The sequence below is a fragment of the Erinaceus europaeus genome, chromosome 9 (genome assembly GCF_950295315.1).
Source record: "Erinaceus europaeus chromosome 9, mEriEur2.1, whole genome shotgun sequence".
NCBI classification, from domain to species: Eukaryota; Metazoa; Chordata; class Mammalia; order Eulipotyphla; family Erinaceidae; genus Erinaceus; species Erinaceus europaeus.
The window spans coordinates 74,604,280-74,619,836 of NC_080170.1; the positions used below are offsets into that span (position 1 = coordinate 74,604,280).

At 40.1% G+C, this 15,557-nt stretch overlaps 1 protein-coding gene across 3 annotated transcripts in view; it reads right to left on the reverse strand.

Moving 5' to 3' along the window:
- The window catches only part of NUF2 (NUF2 component of NDC80 kinetochore complex), a 144,252-nt gene that overhangs the window by 93,031 nt on the left and 35,664 nt on the right, over window positions 1–15,557 (reverse strand). For all 3 annotated transcript variants that reach the window (XM_060198197.1, XM_007537123.3, XM_060198196.1), the window contains exon 13: window positions 15,197–15,332. In XM_060198197.1, coding sequence (XP_060054180.1) covers window positions 15,197–15,332 — 136 coding nt within the window. The remainder of the gene's footprint in view (window positions 1–15,196; window positions 15,333–15,557) is intronic.

The following is a 15,557-nucleotide window of genomic DNA, read 5'->3' on the forward strand; positions in this document are numbered from 1 at the left end:
AAAATAGTTTTTATAGACTAAGATAAGAAATATTCTGAGAGGCAGGTTGGTGGCACACCTGGTTGAGCACACGTTACAATGTAGCACACATTACAATGTACAAGGACTTGAGTTCGAGCCTCCAGTCCTCACTTATGGGGGAAAGCTTTGCAACTGGTGAATCAGTGCTACAGGTATCTGTCTTTCCCTCTCTCCCCCCCCCCCAATTTCTGGCTGTCTCTATCCAATAAATAAAAAAAAAACTTTTAAAACAATGAAATATTCTGAAAGGTTGTTGGAAGCATTTCAACATTCTGGAGTCTCGCTTCCCCAGAACCCCGCCCTACTATGGAAAGAGAGAGAAAGGCTGCGAGTATGGACTGACCTGTCAACACCCATGTTCAGAGAGGAAGCAATTACAGAAGCCAAACCTTCCACCTTCTGCACCCAATAATGACCCTAGGTCCATACTCCCAGAGCGATTAAGAATAGGGAAGCTATCAGGGGAGGGGATGGGATATGGAGTTCTGGTAGTGGGAACTGTGTGGAGTTGTACCCCTCTTGTCCTATGGTTTTTGTGTTTCCTTTTTATAAATAAAAAAATTATATATATATATATATATATATATATGGGAAAAATAAATAAAAGAGCCCAGATATGGTTAAAATAAATTAAAAATAAAAAAATAAAACAATAGTTAGTAGGTATATTATTCTCAGTTGTTAAGCATGAAGCCCATAAAATTCTTTAGTCCACAATCTGGCTACTACTTAAGTTTAAATTTTAGTGTAGAGGCTATCTGATTTTGAACACATGATAGAGATTTTTTTTCAGGTAAATTAAAATTTATTGGACACAAAAACATGTTAGAAAAGACAGAAAAGGATAGAAGGGGACCCGACTCACTTAAAAGCTAGATGGTTACATGGTGGTCCTGAGAGAGCATGCCCCCAAAAGTTCACCCCTTTAAAGCCAAAGGCCCCACCTACATCTGCAACCACTCTCATTCTGGATGGTGCCTTCTCTCCCTCAAAATTCCCAATTCTAGGAGCATAGACCCCAAATTCTTTTTGGGATGGTGAAGGATGTAGTTTTGAGCTTCTGTAACTGTTTACTGATGACATGTGGGCAGTTTCCTGGTTGATCCACACTCCTAGACAAACCTGTACTGTCCCTAGTATTTGCCTAGTAGGGTAGGGCTCTGAAGAGATGAGGTTTCTGGACACTTCATGTAGTCATCTGTGCAGGGAGGTCAGGGTGTGGAAGCTTGGTTCTTCATATGGCAGCTTGTCACAGCTACAGTTGTTCATTTGTGACCACAAAGGAAGAACATTGGAACTGGTTTTTTCTTTTGGCACACTTTTATTTTAGCTGAAACAGGATTGTATCTAGTCTCAAGCTAGATGGTCACATGGAAGTGCCAGGAGCCATAATACAGATTTTAATATATTATGAACTCATAGGGCTTCTCTCAAAAAATACTCATTCACAAGATCAGAAGAAAAAACACAAGTAGAACCTGAACTGGAGTTTATGTATTGCACCAAAGTAAAAGAGTCTGGGGTGGATGGGTGGGGAGAGAGTACAGGTCCAAAAAGGATGACAGAGGACCTAGTAGGGGTTGTATTGTTATATGGAAAACTGAGGAATGTTATGTACAAACTACTGTATTTACTGTTGAATGTAGAACATTAATCCCCCAATAAAGAAATTTAAAAAAATACTCATTCTAGAGACTTATCACTTAAGAAGGTTTAAGGACTATTGTTCCAGATTCAGCAAATGTAAACAAATGTTTAAGGTTAAATCTTTTCCCAATCTAAACATACAGTTACTTAAACATAATCCCAAAATAGGAGTGTTTTGATATCCGAGATCTAATCAGGTATCAAATTACTACAATGAGGGAATATATATATAAGTCATCAGAAAAATACAGGCTGTTGAAAGCATTTAAATCTTGTAGGGACAATAAACTAAACTAGTTGCTAGCTGGTATTTGATACTTTTATTTTTCTTTTAAACCTCAGCAGAGTCAGCAGCTAGTTGTGTGCAGGGTATATAGTTATTCATACAGAAAAGAAAGCTGAGTGCATTTGGCAGAAAGATATTGCTTGTGAGGGACAATTAAACCTAAGTGTGGCTATATAAAGACACACACTCTGCAAATACCTGAAGCAATCATTTTAACACACCCAAGGGAAGAATTTCCTCTGGACAACAAACATGCTCTCAGGGAAGAAACAAATCCACAAATACCACAATGAGTGACTAAAATGTTCTCCACAGAAGCCACAGCCACCTGCAGTTCTAGGCTATGACCCTGACTCTAACATAATCCACACAGAAAGTGTGTTTTAGGTGAGGACTCTTCTAAAGTGAGATATCTAATCCCTTTAGCCTCCTGCACTGTGTGACATATGGGACCACCAGGCATAGCACACGAGAATAGTTTCATATCACCAGCCACCTTCCACACGTCAATGCCACAAGCACCTGAAGGTGAGAGTACTGCACAGTTCAGAAGGGCAGTCTCAGGACTGTGAAAAGTCCTGTGTGGCCTCGGAGGTGATGCATGAGATCCTGAGTTCAATCTGTGGCATCACATGTGCCACAATAACACTAGGGTTCTCTCCTCTCTCTCAATAATAAACAAATTTTGGAGGAGGAGGACAAGAATATTCTATTGGATGTGACAGGTAATTCTCATACATTTTTTTTAATTTTTATTATCTTTATTTATTGGATAGAGACAGCCAGAAATCAAGAGGGAAGGGGGGGGGTAGAGAGAAAGAGGGACAGAGAGACACCTGCAGCCCTGCTTCACCACTCAAGAAGCTTTCCCCCTGCAGGTGGGGACCGGGGACTTGAACCTGGGTCCTTGTGCACTTGTGTTCTCAACCAGGTGTGCCACCACCTGGCCCCAATTCTCATACTTAGGCAACATCCAAGGAGTTTTACAGCCAGTGAGAACCAACCTAAAAATCCCTGTAGCATTGTGAAGGGAAAGGATAGTGGATTCTGCCATATTGCTTTCCCCAAAGGGGCAACCATCCAAGGCAACCAAGGAACTGAGAGGCAGAAACATGGCTAGTCCAAAATGGAAGGATACCACCATGTTTCCTGCAATTAACTTAAATGTAAATAGCTTCTTACTGGACAAAGGGAGCTAGAAGATAGAGCTGTACAGCCTTTTGAGAGGAAAAACCAGGCAGTCTGAAAGGAGCTCACAGCACAGGGTAGCATGTTCTCCACTGGAGAGTAACCGCAGTCCTGCAAGGTAGGGAACAGGCTTCTCAGTTCTCAGCTCACCCAAGTATACTTGACAAGAAGGTACACAGGACAACTGGTGCTTACCTGACTCAGTGAATAAACTGGATGGAAAATAGCTCCTATTTTAGGCAAGGAAGTATAGGAATAGAAGTGGTGTTAAAGCAGGAAAGACATGGCTGTTAAGTGTTTAGGGCAGATATACTTAAGAGATTCTTAAAGCAAGGAAGAAATTCAGAACATCTCTGTTGTAATCCAAGAGTATTATAAGATTCTGTGAAGGAAGCATGAATATAAAAGGGCTGTTATAAACAATAGTGATGAATTGGGGGCTGGGCAGTAGTGTAGCAAGTTAAGTGTACATGGCGCAAAGCACAAGGACTGGCATAAGGATCCAGGTTTGAGCCAGATTCCTGTCCCACCAGGGAGTATCATTCATTCTAAGTCTATTCCGTTCTGAAACCTCTGGCCTTTTTTCTTTCTAAGTAGCCAACCCCCCCCACCTCACCCCCGCATAGCTAATTAAATAATAAAAAATAAATAAATAAAAAACACTTTCCTTTCACCACTCTTTTATTACTGTTCTTTTTCTTATCTTTTTCTTTTTCTCTCTCTTTTTTCCTTTTTCTCATTCCTGTCATCCTTTCTTCCTTAATCCTACAGCTTCCAAAGCCACAGGACAAATCCCCCACACCACCAAACAGTGTGCTTTCACTAAATTCACTGATACACGTTTGGGAACTATTTGGGGGAAGAATTCTGACTCAGAGTGGACTCTCACTGCGAGTATCTCTGCTCAACTTCCTTTCCTCCTTTAGCTATCCCTAGAATATACAGTGGATAGTAGATTTGCATAACTGTCTATTTCAGCTATCCTTGTTTAATCCTGAGGTTTTGTGTGTGTGTGTGTGTGTGCGTGTGTGTGTTTTGATTTTTTTTCTTTCTTAACAATCAGCTGCCTCTGATCACGAGGTTTGAGGTAATCTGGGACAGGGTTTTTTTTTACCCTGCTCTATTTTATTATTAATATTATATAAAGGCATATCTCCCCCCCCCCCTTTAGGTTGATCAGAATTAACTCTTAGGGTATCTTTCATTGCTAGGGTAGTGGGCATCTTATCTATTGTGGGAGGAACTTGTCTCCTTACTCCTACCTCCTCTACAGACTCCCCCTTCCTCCTCCTCCAAGCTAATTAAAAAAATTAAATTAAATAAATTAAAGTAATCAAAAAAAACTTTCCTTTCACTGCTCTTTAATTACAGCTCTTTTTCTTATCTTTACTCTCTCTTGTTTCTTTCCTTCTTTTTTTTTTATCTTGTCATACACTTCTTCCTTCCTTCTTCTTAGCCTTTCTGAATTTGTGAATTATTTTGGGGAAGAAATCTGACTCAGAGTGGACTCTCTATGTGTGTATCTCTGCTCTACTTCCCTTCCCCCTCTTGTAACCCCTAGAATATACAGTGGATAGTAGATTCGCATAACTGTCTATACTTGCTAACCCTTCTTTTCTCTTTCTTCTTCACTGGGATTTGGTACTATTTTTTCATGGACTGGAGAAATTGTTTGGCTAACTGGTAGTGATTAAACTGCTTCAATACTTGCTTCAGTTGCTATTGTAATTCCTGAAGTTGGTGAGTGCAATTGTCATAAAGGTATATTTAGTACAGTGTTGCTTGTACTCAAGACACAACAACTGGGGAACAACAGAGCATAAAAAAAGAAACACATAAATTAAAAAAAAATGGGTAGATCAAAAACAAATAAAACTGCTACTCCAATGAATGAAGACAAGAGCCCAGAAGAAACTACAAATCAGCCAGAAGTAACCATAGATAAGAAAAGTATGCAAGCAATAATAAACTTATTAAGCACAGAAATGAAAACAACATTGGAGGAAAGGAATGGCAGTATTAGGGAAACAACAGTTGAGACCCCCCAAGGAAAATACTGATTATCTTGAGGCAATTAGAGAACCGAAAGCTGAAATAGCTGTAATGAAGAAAGAAGCTGAGGCAAGGGAAAGCAGACTAACAGAAGCAGAAAACAGAATTAGTCAGACAGAGGATGAGTTAGAGAAAACTAAGAAAGAGGTGAAAGAGCTCAAAAAGAGATTCAGAGACACTGACAACAACAACAGAGACATATGGGATGATCTCAAAAGAAGTAACATTCATATAATTGGCCTGCCAGAGGAAGAAAGAGAGGAAGAGGAAGCAAACAATCTAGAGGAAATAATAGAAGAAAACTTTCCAGACCTGAAAAACAGAAAGGACATCAAGATTCAAGAGGCCCAGAGAGTACCAAACAGAATCAACCCAGACCTGAAGACACCAACACACATCACAGTCACAATGAGAAGAAGTAAGGATAAAGAAAGGATCCGAAAGGCTGCAAGAGAAAAACAAAAAGTCACATACAGGGGTAAACCAATAAGATTATCTGCAGATTTCTCAACTCAAAACTCTAAAAGCCAGAAGAGAATGGCAAGATATCTATCGAGCCCTGAATGAAAAAGGGTTTCAACCAAGGATAATATATCCTGCTAGGCTTTCATTCAAACTAGATGGAGGGATCAAAACCTTCTTAGACAAACAACAGTTAAAGGAAGCAACCATAACCGAACCGGCCCTGAAAGAGGTTCTAAAAGACCTCTTATAAACAAGAACATCACTATGATACTGGCAATATATCAGAGCAAACAAAAATTTATTTTGAACAATGGCACTACAATACATTAAATCCAAAATATCAATAAATGTCAATGGCTTAAACTCATCCATCAAAAGGCACAGAGTGAGGGGATGGATCAGAAAACATAACCCAACCATATGCTGCTTGCAAGAATCCAATCTCTCACAACAAGATAAACACAGACTTAAAGTGAAAGGATGGAAAACTATCATACAGGCTAATGGACCACAAAAAAGGGCAGGAACAGCCATTCTCTTCTCAGACACAATAGATTTTAAATTAAATAAAGTAATAAAAGATAGGCAAGGACATTACATAATGATTAGAGGATCAATAAGCCAAGAAGACTTAACAGTCATTAATATCTATGCACCCAATGAGGGACCATCTAAATACGTCAAGCACTTACTGAAAGAATTTGAAAAATACATCATTAGTAATACAATAATAGTGGGAGACTTCAATACACCACTCTCACACTTAGACAGATCAACAAAGCAGAGAACCAACAAAGATACAAGAGAATTGAATGAAGAGATTGACAGACTAGACCTCTTGGACATTTTCAGAGTCCTTCACCCCAAAAAACTGGAATACACCTTCTTTTCAAATCCACATAACACATACTCAAGGATAGACAACATGTTAGGCCACAAAGACAGCATCAATAAATTCAAGAGCATCGAAATCATCCCAAGTATCTTCTCAGACCACAGTGGAGTAAAACTAACATTTAACAACAAACAGAAAATTATTAAAAGTCACAGAATTTGGAAAATAAACAATATACTCCTTAAGTACCATAGGGTCAGAGACTCACTCAAGTAGGAAATTCAAATGTTCCTGGAAACAAATGAAAATGAAGACACAACCTATCAAAATATTTGGGACACAGCTAAAGCAGTACTGAGAGGGAAACTTATAGCCATACAATCACATATTAAACACCAAGAAGAAGCTCAAATGAACGACCTTACTGCACACCTCAAGGTCTTAGAGGAAGAGGAACAAAGGAACCCTAAAGCATCCAGAAGGACAGAAATTGCTAAAGTTAGAGCAGAAATAAACAACATCGAAAATAAAAGAACCATACAAAAGATCAATGAAGCCAAATGTTGGTTCTTTGAAAGATTAAAAAAAATTGAAAAACCCTAGCCAGACTCACCAAACAAAAAAGAAAGAAGACTCAAATTAATAGAATTGTAAACGATGGAGGTGATATCACAACTGACACCAATGAAATCCAGAGAATCCTGCAAAACTTCTATCAAGAACTATACGCCACCAAGCTAGAGAATCTGGAAGAAATGAAACAATTCCTAGAAGCATATGCCCTTCCAAAAATGAACCAAGAAGAACTACAAAAGCTAAATGCACCAATCACAGACAAAGAAACTGAAACCGTTATTAAGAATCTCCCCAACAACAAAAGTCCTAGAGCAGATGGCTTCACAAAAGAATTCTACAAAACTTTCAGGAAACAGTTAGTACCCATACTTCTTAAACTTTTCCATAAGATTGAAGAAACAGAAATACTCCCTTCCACCTTCTATGAAGCCAACATCACCCTGATACCAAAAGCAGATAGGGACAGAAGAAAAAAGGAAAACTACAGACAAATATCTCTGATGAACACACATGCCAAAATATTAAACAAGATCTTGGCCAACTGGATACAGCAACATATCAAAAAGATTGTTCATCACGACCAAGTGGGATTCATCCCAGGAATGCAAGGCTGGTTCAACATCCGTTAGTCAATCAATGTCATTCACCACATCAATAAAAGCAAAGCCAAAAACCACATGATTATCTCAATAGATGCAGAGAAAGCCTTTGACAAAATCCAACACACATTCATGCTCAAAACTCTACAAAAAATGGGAATAGATGGGAAATTCCTCAAGATAGTGAAATCCATATGTAGCAAACCTACAGCCAATATCATACTCAATGGACAGAAGCTGAAAGCATTCCCCCTCAGATCGGGGACTAGACAGGGCTGACCACTGTCACCGTTACTCTTCAACATAGTATTGGAAGTTCTTGCCATAGCAGTCAAGCAAGAGAAAGAAATCAAAGGAATACAGATTGGAAGGGAAGAAGTCAAGCTCTCACTATTTGCAGATGATATGATAGTATACATAGAAAAACCTAAAGAATCCAGCAGAAAACTACTGGAAGTTATCAGGCAATATAGCAAGGTATCAGGCTACAAAATCAATGTACAAAAATCAGTGGCATTTCTTTATGCAAACACTAAATATGAAGAAGAAGACATCCAGAAATTGATTTTTTTTCAGCAAAATCAATCTAATACCTAAGAATAAGGTTGACCAAAGAAGTGAAAGATTTGTATACTGAAAACTATGAGTCGCTACTCAAGGAAATAGAAACTGATACCAAGAAATGGAAAGGTATCCCATGCTCATGGATCGGAAGAATAAATATTATCAAAATGAATATTCTCCCCAGAGCCATATACAAATTCAATGCAATGCCCATCAAAGTTCCACCAAGCTTCTTTAAGAGAATAGAACAAACACTACAGTCAGTTATCTGGAGCCTGAAAACACCTAGAATTGCCAAAACCATCTCGAGAAAAAGAAACAAACGGAGGCATCACACTCCCAGACCTTAAACTATATTATAAAGCCATCATCATCAAAACAGCATGGTACTGGAACAAAAATAGGCACACAGACCAGTGGAACAGAATTGAAAGCCCAGAAATAAATCCCCACACCTATGGACATCTAATCTTTGATAAGGGAGCCCAAAGGATTAAATGGAAAAAGAAGGCTCTCTTCAATAAATGGTGCTGGGAAAACAGGGTTGTAACATGCAGAAGAATGAAATTGAACCACTTTATCTCAACAGAAACAAAAATCAACTCCAAATGGATCAAAGACCTAGATGTCAGACCAGAAACAATCAAATACTTAGAGGAAAACATTGGTCAAACACTTTCCCACCTACACCTCAAGGACATCTTTGATGAATCAAACCCAATTGCAAGGAAGACTAAAGCAGAAACAAACCAATGGGACTACATCAAATTGAAAAGCTTCTGCACATGCAAAGAAACATGGGGAGTCGGGCTGTAGCGCAGCGGGTTAAGCGCAGGTGGCGCAAAGCACAAGGACCGGCATAAGGATCCCGGTTCGAACCCCAGTTCCCACCTGCAGGGGAGTCGCTTCACAGGTGGTGAAGCAGGTCTGCAGGTGTCTATCTTTCTCTCCCCCTCTCTGTCTTCCCCTCCTCTCTCCGTTTCTCTCTGTTCTATCCAACAACGACGACAACAACAATAATAACTACAACAATAAAACAACAAGGGCAACAAAAGGGAATAAATAAATAAAATAAAATAAAATAAAATAAAAAAAAAGAAACTATCACACAAACAAAGAGACCCCTCACAGAATGGGAGAAGATCTTCGCATGCCATACATCAGACAAGAAACTAATCACCAAAATATATAAAGAGCTCAGCAAACTTAGCACCAAAAAAGCAAATGACCCCATCTAAAAATGGGCAGAGGATCTGAACAAAACATTCACCTCAGAGGAGATCCAAAAAGCTAACAAACATATGAAAAGCTGCTTTAGGTCACTGATTGTCAGAGAAATGCAAATTAAGACAACACTAAGATACCACCTCACTCCTGTAAGAATGGCATACATCAAAAAGGACAGCAGCAACAAATGCTGGAGGTTGTGGGGACAGAGGAATCCTTTTGCATTGCTGGTGAGAATGTAAATTGGTACAACCTCTGTGGAGAGCAGTCTGGAAAACTCTCAGAAGGCTAGACATGGACCTTCCATATGATCCAGTAATTCCTCTCCTGGGGTTATACCCCATGGACTCTATAACACCCAACCAAAAAGAGGTGTGTACTCCTATGTTCATAGCAGCACAATTCATAAAAGCTAAAACCTGGAAGCAACCCAGGTGCCCAATAATAGATGAGTGGCTGAGAAAGCTGTGGTATATATACACAATGGAATACTATGCAGCTATCAAGAACAATGAACCCACCTTCGCTGACCCATCTTGGACGGAGCTAGAAGGAATTATGTTAAGTGAGCTAAGTCAGAAAGATAAAGATGAGTATGGGATGATCCCACTCATCAACAGAAGTTGAGTAAGAAGACCTGAAAGGGAAACTAAAAGCAGGACCTGATCAAATTGTAAATAGGGCACCAAAGTAAAAACCCTGTGGTGAGGGGTAGACATGCAGCTTCCTGGGCCAGTGGGGGGTGGGAGTGGGTGGGAGGGATGGGTCACAGTCTTTTGGTGATGGGAATGGTGTTTATGTACACTCCTAGTAAAATGTAGTCATATAAATCACTAGTTAATTAATATGAGAGGGAGAAAATTAATTGTATGTCTCGAAGTTTTTTAAAACACAGACGGAGTCTTTTTAATATATAGGCTGTGTATTTGATATGCGGACTCTCTCAAAAGCCTAGACCAAGTAGATCAGAAGCAACCAATAGCACAGCTATATACAAGATACTGGGTACTGTACAGCAAACCCTAACAAAAGGACTTTTCAAAGTTAACCCAATTACCAAATAATGTGATCATAACATTAACTATCGATTGTCTTTTGGAACCCTAAGACAGCAGGAACCTCACATCTCCACTATAGAGCCCCTACTTCCCCCAGTCCTGGAACCCTTGGATAGGGCCCACTTTCCTGTATGCCTCTCCCAATCCATATCAAATAATACTGCATCTGCCGATCACAACCTAATCAACACAATGATTGCCACCTCAACATGCTTCACTTCAGACTGTGTCCAGAGACTCCACGTGTGGAATGACAACCCTTCAGCTTCATTACTCGGGTGAGACCTTTCCTTTCATAGTATACTCTAATTCCATCTCAGGTGGTTCACTTTTTAACAAAGTCCCAAAACCTAGATATACACCAGTTTCTGTGAGAGAGAGCATATGTTCACACGTATCCATACACTACTGCAAAATATCTACCTGAAAGCAGAAGTACACTAGAGTTTGCAGTGAGTATCCCCCTAACACTTCTTCTCCACTATTCCAAGCTTTGGGTCAATGATTGCTCAACAATTTGTTGTATGTTAACTCTCTTTTCAGTCACCAGGTTCCAGATGTCATCAGGATGCTGGCCAGGCTTCCCTGGACTGAAGACCCCACCAATGTGTTCTGGACCTCCGCTTCCCCAGAGACTCACCCTACCAGGGAAAGAGAGAGGAAGACTGGGAGTATGGACTGACCAGTCAACGCCCATGTTCATCGGAGAAGCAATTAGAGAAGCCAGATCTTCCACCTTCTGCAACCCACAACGACCCTGGGTCCATGCTCCCAGAGGCATAGAGAGTGGGAAAGCTATCAGAGAAGGGGGTGGGATATGGAGATTGGGTGGTGGGAATTGTGTGGAGTTGTACCCCTCTTACCCTATGGTTTTGTTAATTTATCCTTTCTTAAATAAAAAAAAAATTTTTTTTAATTTAAAAAAAAAGGAAAGATTCTCAAAGAGCTATCAAAATACAAGTGACCAAAAGAACTCAAAGAGAGAAACTGTCTATGGGAAAGCAATGAAAAGAGGGATATGACTAGGAGCCAACAAAACTGCAGGGAATACTGCGGTGATCTTAACATGTCCTTCTTTCCTTTCAGGGATGCTAACTGTGAGCTAAATGGAAGTCTGATAAAAGCTTTCTGATTTTTTGTCCAGAATCCAGACTCCCCTGTGCTATTCTTAAACAAGTGGCTGTCACCAAGAAGGCTGGGCTACAACTATGCAATGGGTTGAAAGAGAGCAGTGTGGGCATTGAGCCCTATGCCTTATGCTCTCTGGAGGAAGCAATCCAACACAAGGGCTCACTTTCTGCTCCAGATTTGTGTCCACATGTGAAGTCTCAACTGATCTCACTATTTTAAAATCCTGGAGGACATAAAAAGGCAACTTAAATGGGATATTAAAATCCTAAAGTACAATAAAAAATAAGTTGCTCTAAAGTTGAGATAAATTATTGGGTTTTTTTGTTTGTCCTTGTAGCTTCACCATTCCAAGCTATCTCAAATATAAAGAGATTGAGACAGAAAGGCAAAGAAACCACAATAGCAAAGCCTACTCCGATACAATGAAGGACATTTAAACCTAGGACATGTGCATGGCAAAACAGCTCATTATCTAGGTGAGCTATTTTGCCCACCACAGTAATTTGTTTTTAACTTGGCAGGAGTACATGTGAGAGAGGGGATCTTTTCTTAAAGATAAGCTAGCACGTACCAAGGGCAAGAAGATGTGGCTAAAAATCCAGCCAAAGCTATGCTCTAGCCGTAGAAGCTCTGGGGATACATGGGGACTGCTCAGATGGCGAACAGCTTACAGAAGAACAACAAATAGAAATGATGCTGAAAATGGAGCTTCATCAAGGACAACTGGAAAAATGAGGCTAATTAATTTGAACAAAGAGGCTGAAAGAGCCAACGGTCATTCTTCTCCAATGCCAGGTGCATCCTTAACACAGAAGAGGGTACAGAATGGTTCCAGAACCTTGCCCTCAGTATGAATCAACAATGGTAGGGAATATTCCATTCTCCAAAGGGAGGTTGGAAAGCATACTCTGCCTATCACCTGAGGGTGATGGGTCCTGAAATTAGTGCAGCCTGGAATGTTCCTAGTCGTGACCACAGAATTTGAGCTCAGAACTACAGGGATGCAGAGGTTACAGGCTCCTGGTTCTGACTATGGGCCCCAGATTAGATCAATGGGGCTTACAGTTAACAATATTTATATACTTTTCCCGTATTTGGGAGCTACTCTCTTCCTGAGCCAGCTTTCTGGTCTTTATTCCAACTGTGACACCATCCCCCAGACAATAGCTTAGGTCACTTGCACATTAAATGTCAGGTTCAGGCAAAAACTAGCTGGGTCATAGGCCCCTTGGAATATACCTAAAATAGACCTAATAGCTTTTTCTGAAATGGAAACCCCAAATCTCCATCCACAGTGTTCTTGCCTTTAGGTTCATGATTAGTCAACAATTTGCTCTGCTTTCTATCTTAACTCTTTTTAAGCTACCAGGTTAGAGATGCTCTATCATCATGTTAACCTGACTTCCCTGGGCAGATGACCACACCATATGTCTTAGAGTCCCACCTCCCCAGATCCCTGCCCTACTAGAGAAAGAGAGATACAAGCTGGGAGTATGGATTGACCTGCTAATGCCCATGTTCAGCAGGGAATCAATTAGAGAAGCCAGACCTTCCACCTTCTGCACCCCATAATGACCCTTGGTCCATACACCCAGAGGGTTAAAGAATAGGAAATCTATCAGGTGAGGTCATGGAATATGGAGTTCTGGTGGTGGGAACTGTGTGGAATTGTACCCCTCTTATCCTCTAGTCTTGTCAGTGTTTCCATTTTATAAATAAAAACTTTAAAAAAAAGAATGGTTCAGGAGAAAAAATGGGGTCACTAGAGCACAAAAAAAGAACATTTTAAATTCCAAATCAGAGGTAATTTTATTTTTTTCCTCCAGGGTTATTGCTGGGCTTGGTAACTGCACCATGAATCCACAGCTCCTGGAGGCCATTTTTTCCCCCTTTTGTTGCCCTTGTTGTTGTAGCCTCTTATGGTTATTATTATTGCCATTATTGATGTTGTTTGTTGTTGGGTAGGACAGAGAGAAATGGAGAGAGGAGGGAAGACAGAGAGGGGGAGAGAAAGATAGAGACCTGCAGACCTGCTTCACCTCCTGTGAAGCGACTCCCCTGCAGGTGGGGAGCCGGGGCTCGAACCTGGATCCTTACACCGGTCCTTGCACTTTGTGCCACATGCGCTTAACCAACTGCGCCACCGCCCGACCCCCCAGAGGTAATATTTTAACAACTAAACCTATCCTGGCAGAACAGCTTGGGTAGTTATGAGTGCTATTATAGAGCTTATAAAATATCTAGAATATCAACATCGAGGCAGAACACAGCAGTGGCTGTGCTCAAAACACTGAGGCTCATTCATGGGCCAAGCAGTGGCACACCCGGTACAGCATACATGTTACCATGTGAAAGGACTTGGGTTCAAGCACCCTGGTCCCCAACTACAGGGAGGGAAGCTTTACCGGTGGTGAAGCAGTGCTGCAGGTGGTCTTCTCCTTCTCTCCCTTTTAATTCCCCATTCCCCCTATCTCTGTCTCTATCAAAACAAAACAAAAAATAGAAAGAAAAAAAAAAAACACCAGTAGCAGTGGCTTCATCATTCAGGCACCAAGTCCCAACCACCCCTGTGGCAATTAAAAAAAAATCAGGTTCCTAGGCTCAACTGGTGGTAGATCAGAGTCAATATATCTTGACACGACTTGGTCTGTTCAGTAACTATGATAAAGATAACAGAAGTCACAAAACCCACAGGTGTTGATCTATGCTATTTCAGGCAGCAACTCAAAAAACATTTAACATTGATTAGAAGAAACAATTTTAGCATCCTTCATCAAGAAAGAAAAATGCAGACTTTATCACAAAAACTCAGAACCTTCATGGAGTGCCTACACTGAATACAAAATGAAGTGTTCTGTCAGGGACAAAAACAAGTAAGGGAAAGATATGAGGAAGATACAACTGCAAACTACAGGCGAATGGCAGAAAAGTAGAAGTGGACACAAAAGCAAAGGGCCAAGAGATCAATTTCTACTTTAAAGAACTGATAGAATCTTCACAAGGGTGGCAAATAAGATCACCCTAAACATGCAAACACTAATTTGAAGTGACAGATGCACTGCTGTGTTCACAGCTACACAAAAGTCAGAGTCCAAGCAGCCTAAATGCCCCAGTGACAGATAACTATCAGTTACGGAATGAAATACTACTCTGCAGTCAAAGGAAAAAAAAAAAAGATGCTATTGTGTCCTGTGGGACAAAAGGGAGGTGATTATGCTCAGTAAAGTAAGGAAGTGAAAAAAAACTACTAAATGGTTTTGCTCATATTGTAGACCTAAAAAAAAAAAAAAGAAAAGAAACACATAAACTTGCAAAGAGAAAGAGAATTCAAACTGTCTGTAATACTTTGAAAGAACTATTGGAGGGTAGGAAGGTGGAGAAGGGCACAGAACTTTGATGTGGATATGGTGTGAAACTGCACAGCTGTAATCTAATGATGTTGTAAACCATCATTAAATGACTACAAAATTAAGAGGAAATTACAAAGTTAAAAATAAATAAAAACTAAGATGACCTGAAGTGAAGTTCTTATTAACACAAAACTCACCCTAGACTTCAGTTTCTCCCTTTCAGCAGCATCTTTTAGTTGTTGGATTCCAAATTTAATCTTCTGAATTTCCTGATTGATTGTGGTGACTTGCTCATAGACAGCACCTCTTTTTTCTTGAACTTTATTGCAGTCTCTACAGGAAAACAGAGCCGGCTGTGTTAGATGTCTTCTGCTCCTTAAAAGGCGACCATTTAATTCTAATTATGATCCCAAAGTGATACCTGTTTGACAAACTTCACACTCTTTTCAGGATGTGAAAAAACAAAGAAGGAACTTCTCAAGCCAGGAGACTAAGAGAAGAATTACTCATTGGCTTCCCTGGATTGAAGACCCCACCAATGTGTCCTGGAGCTCAGAT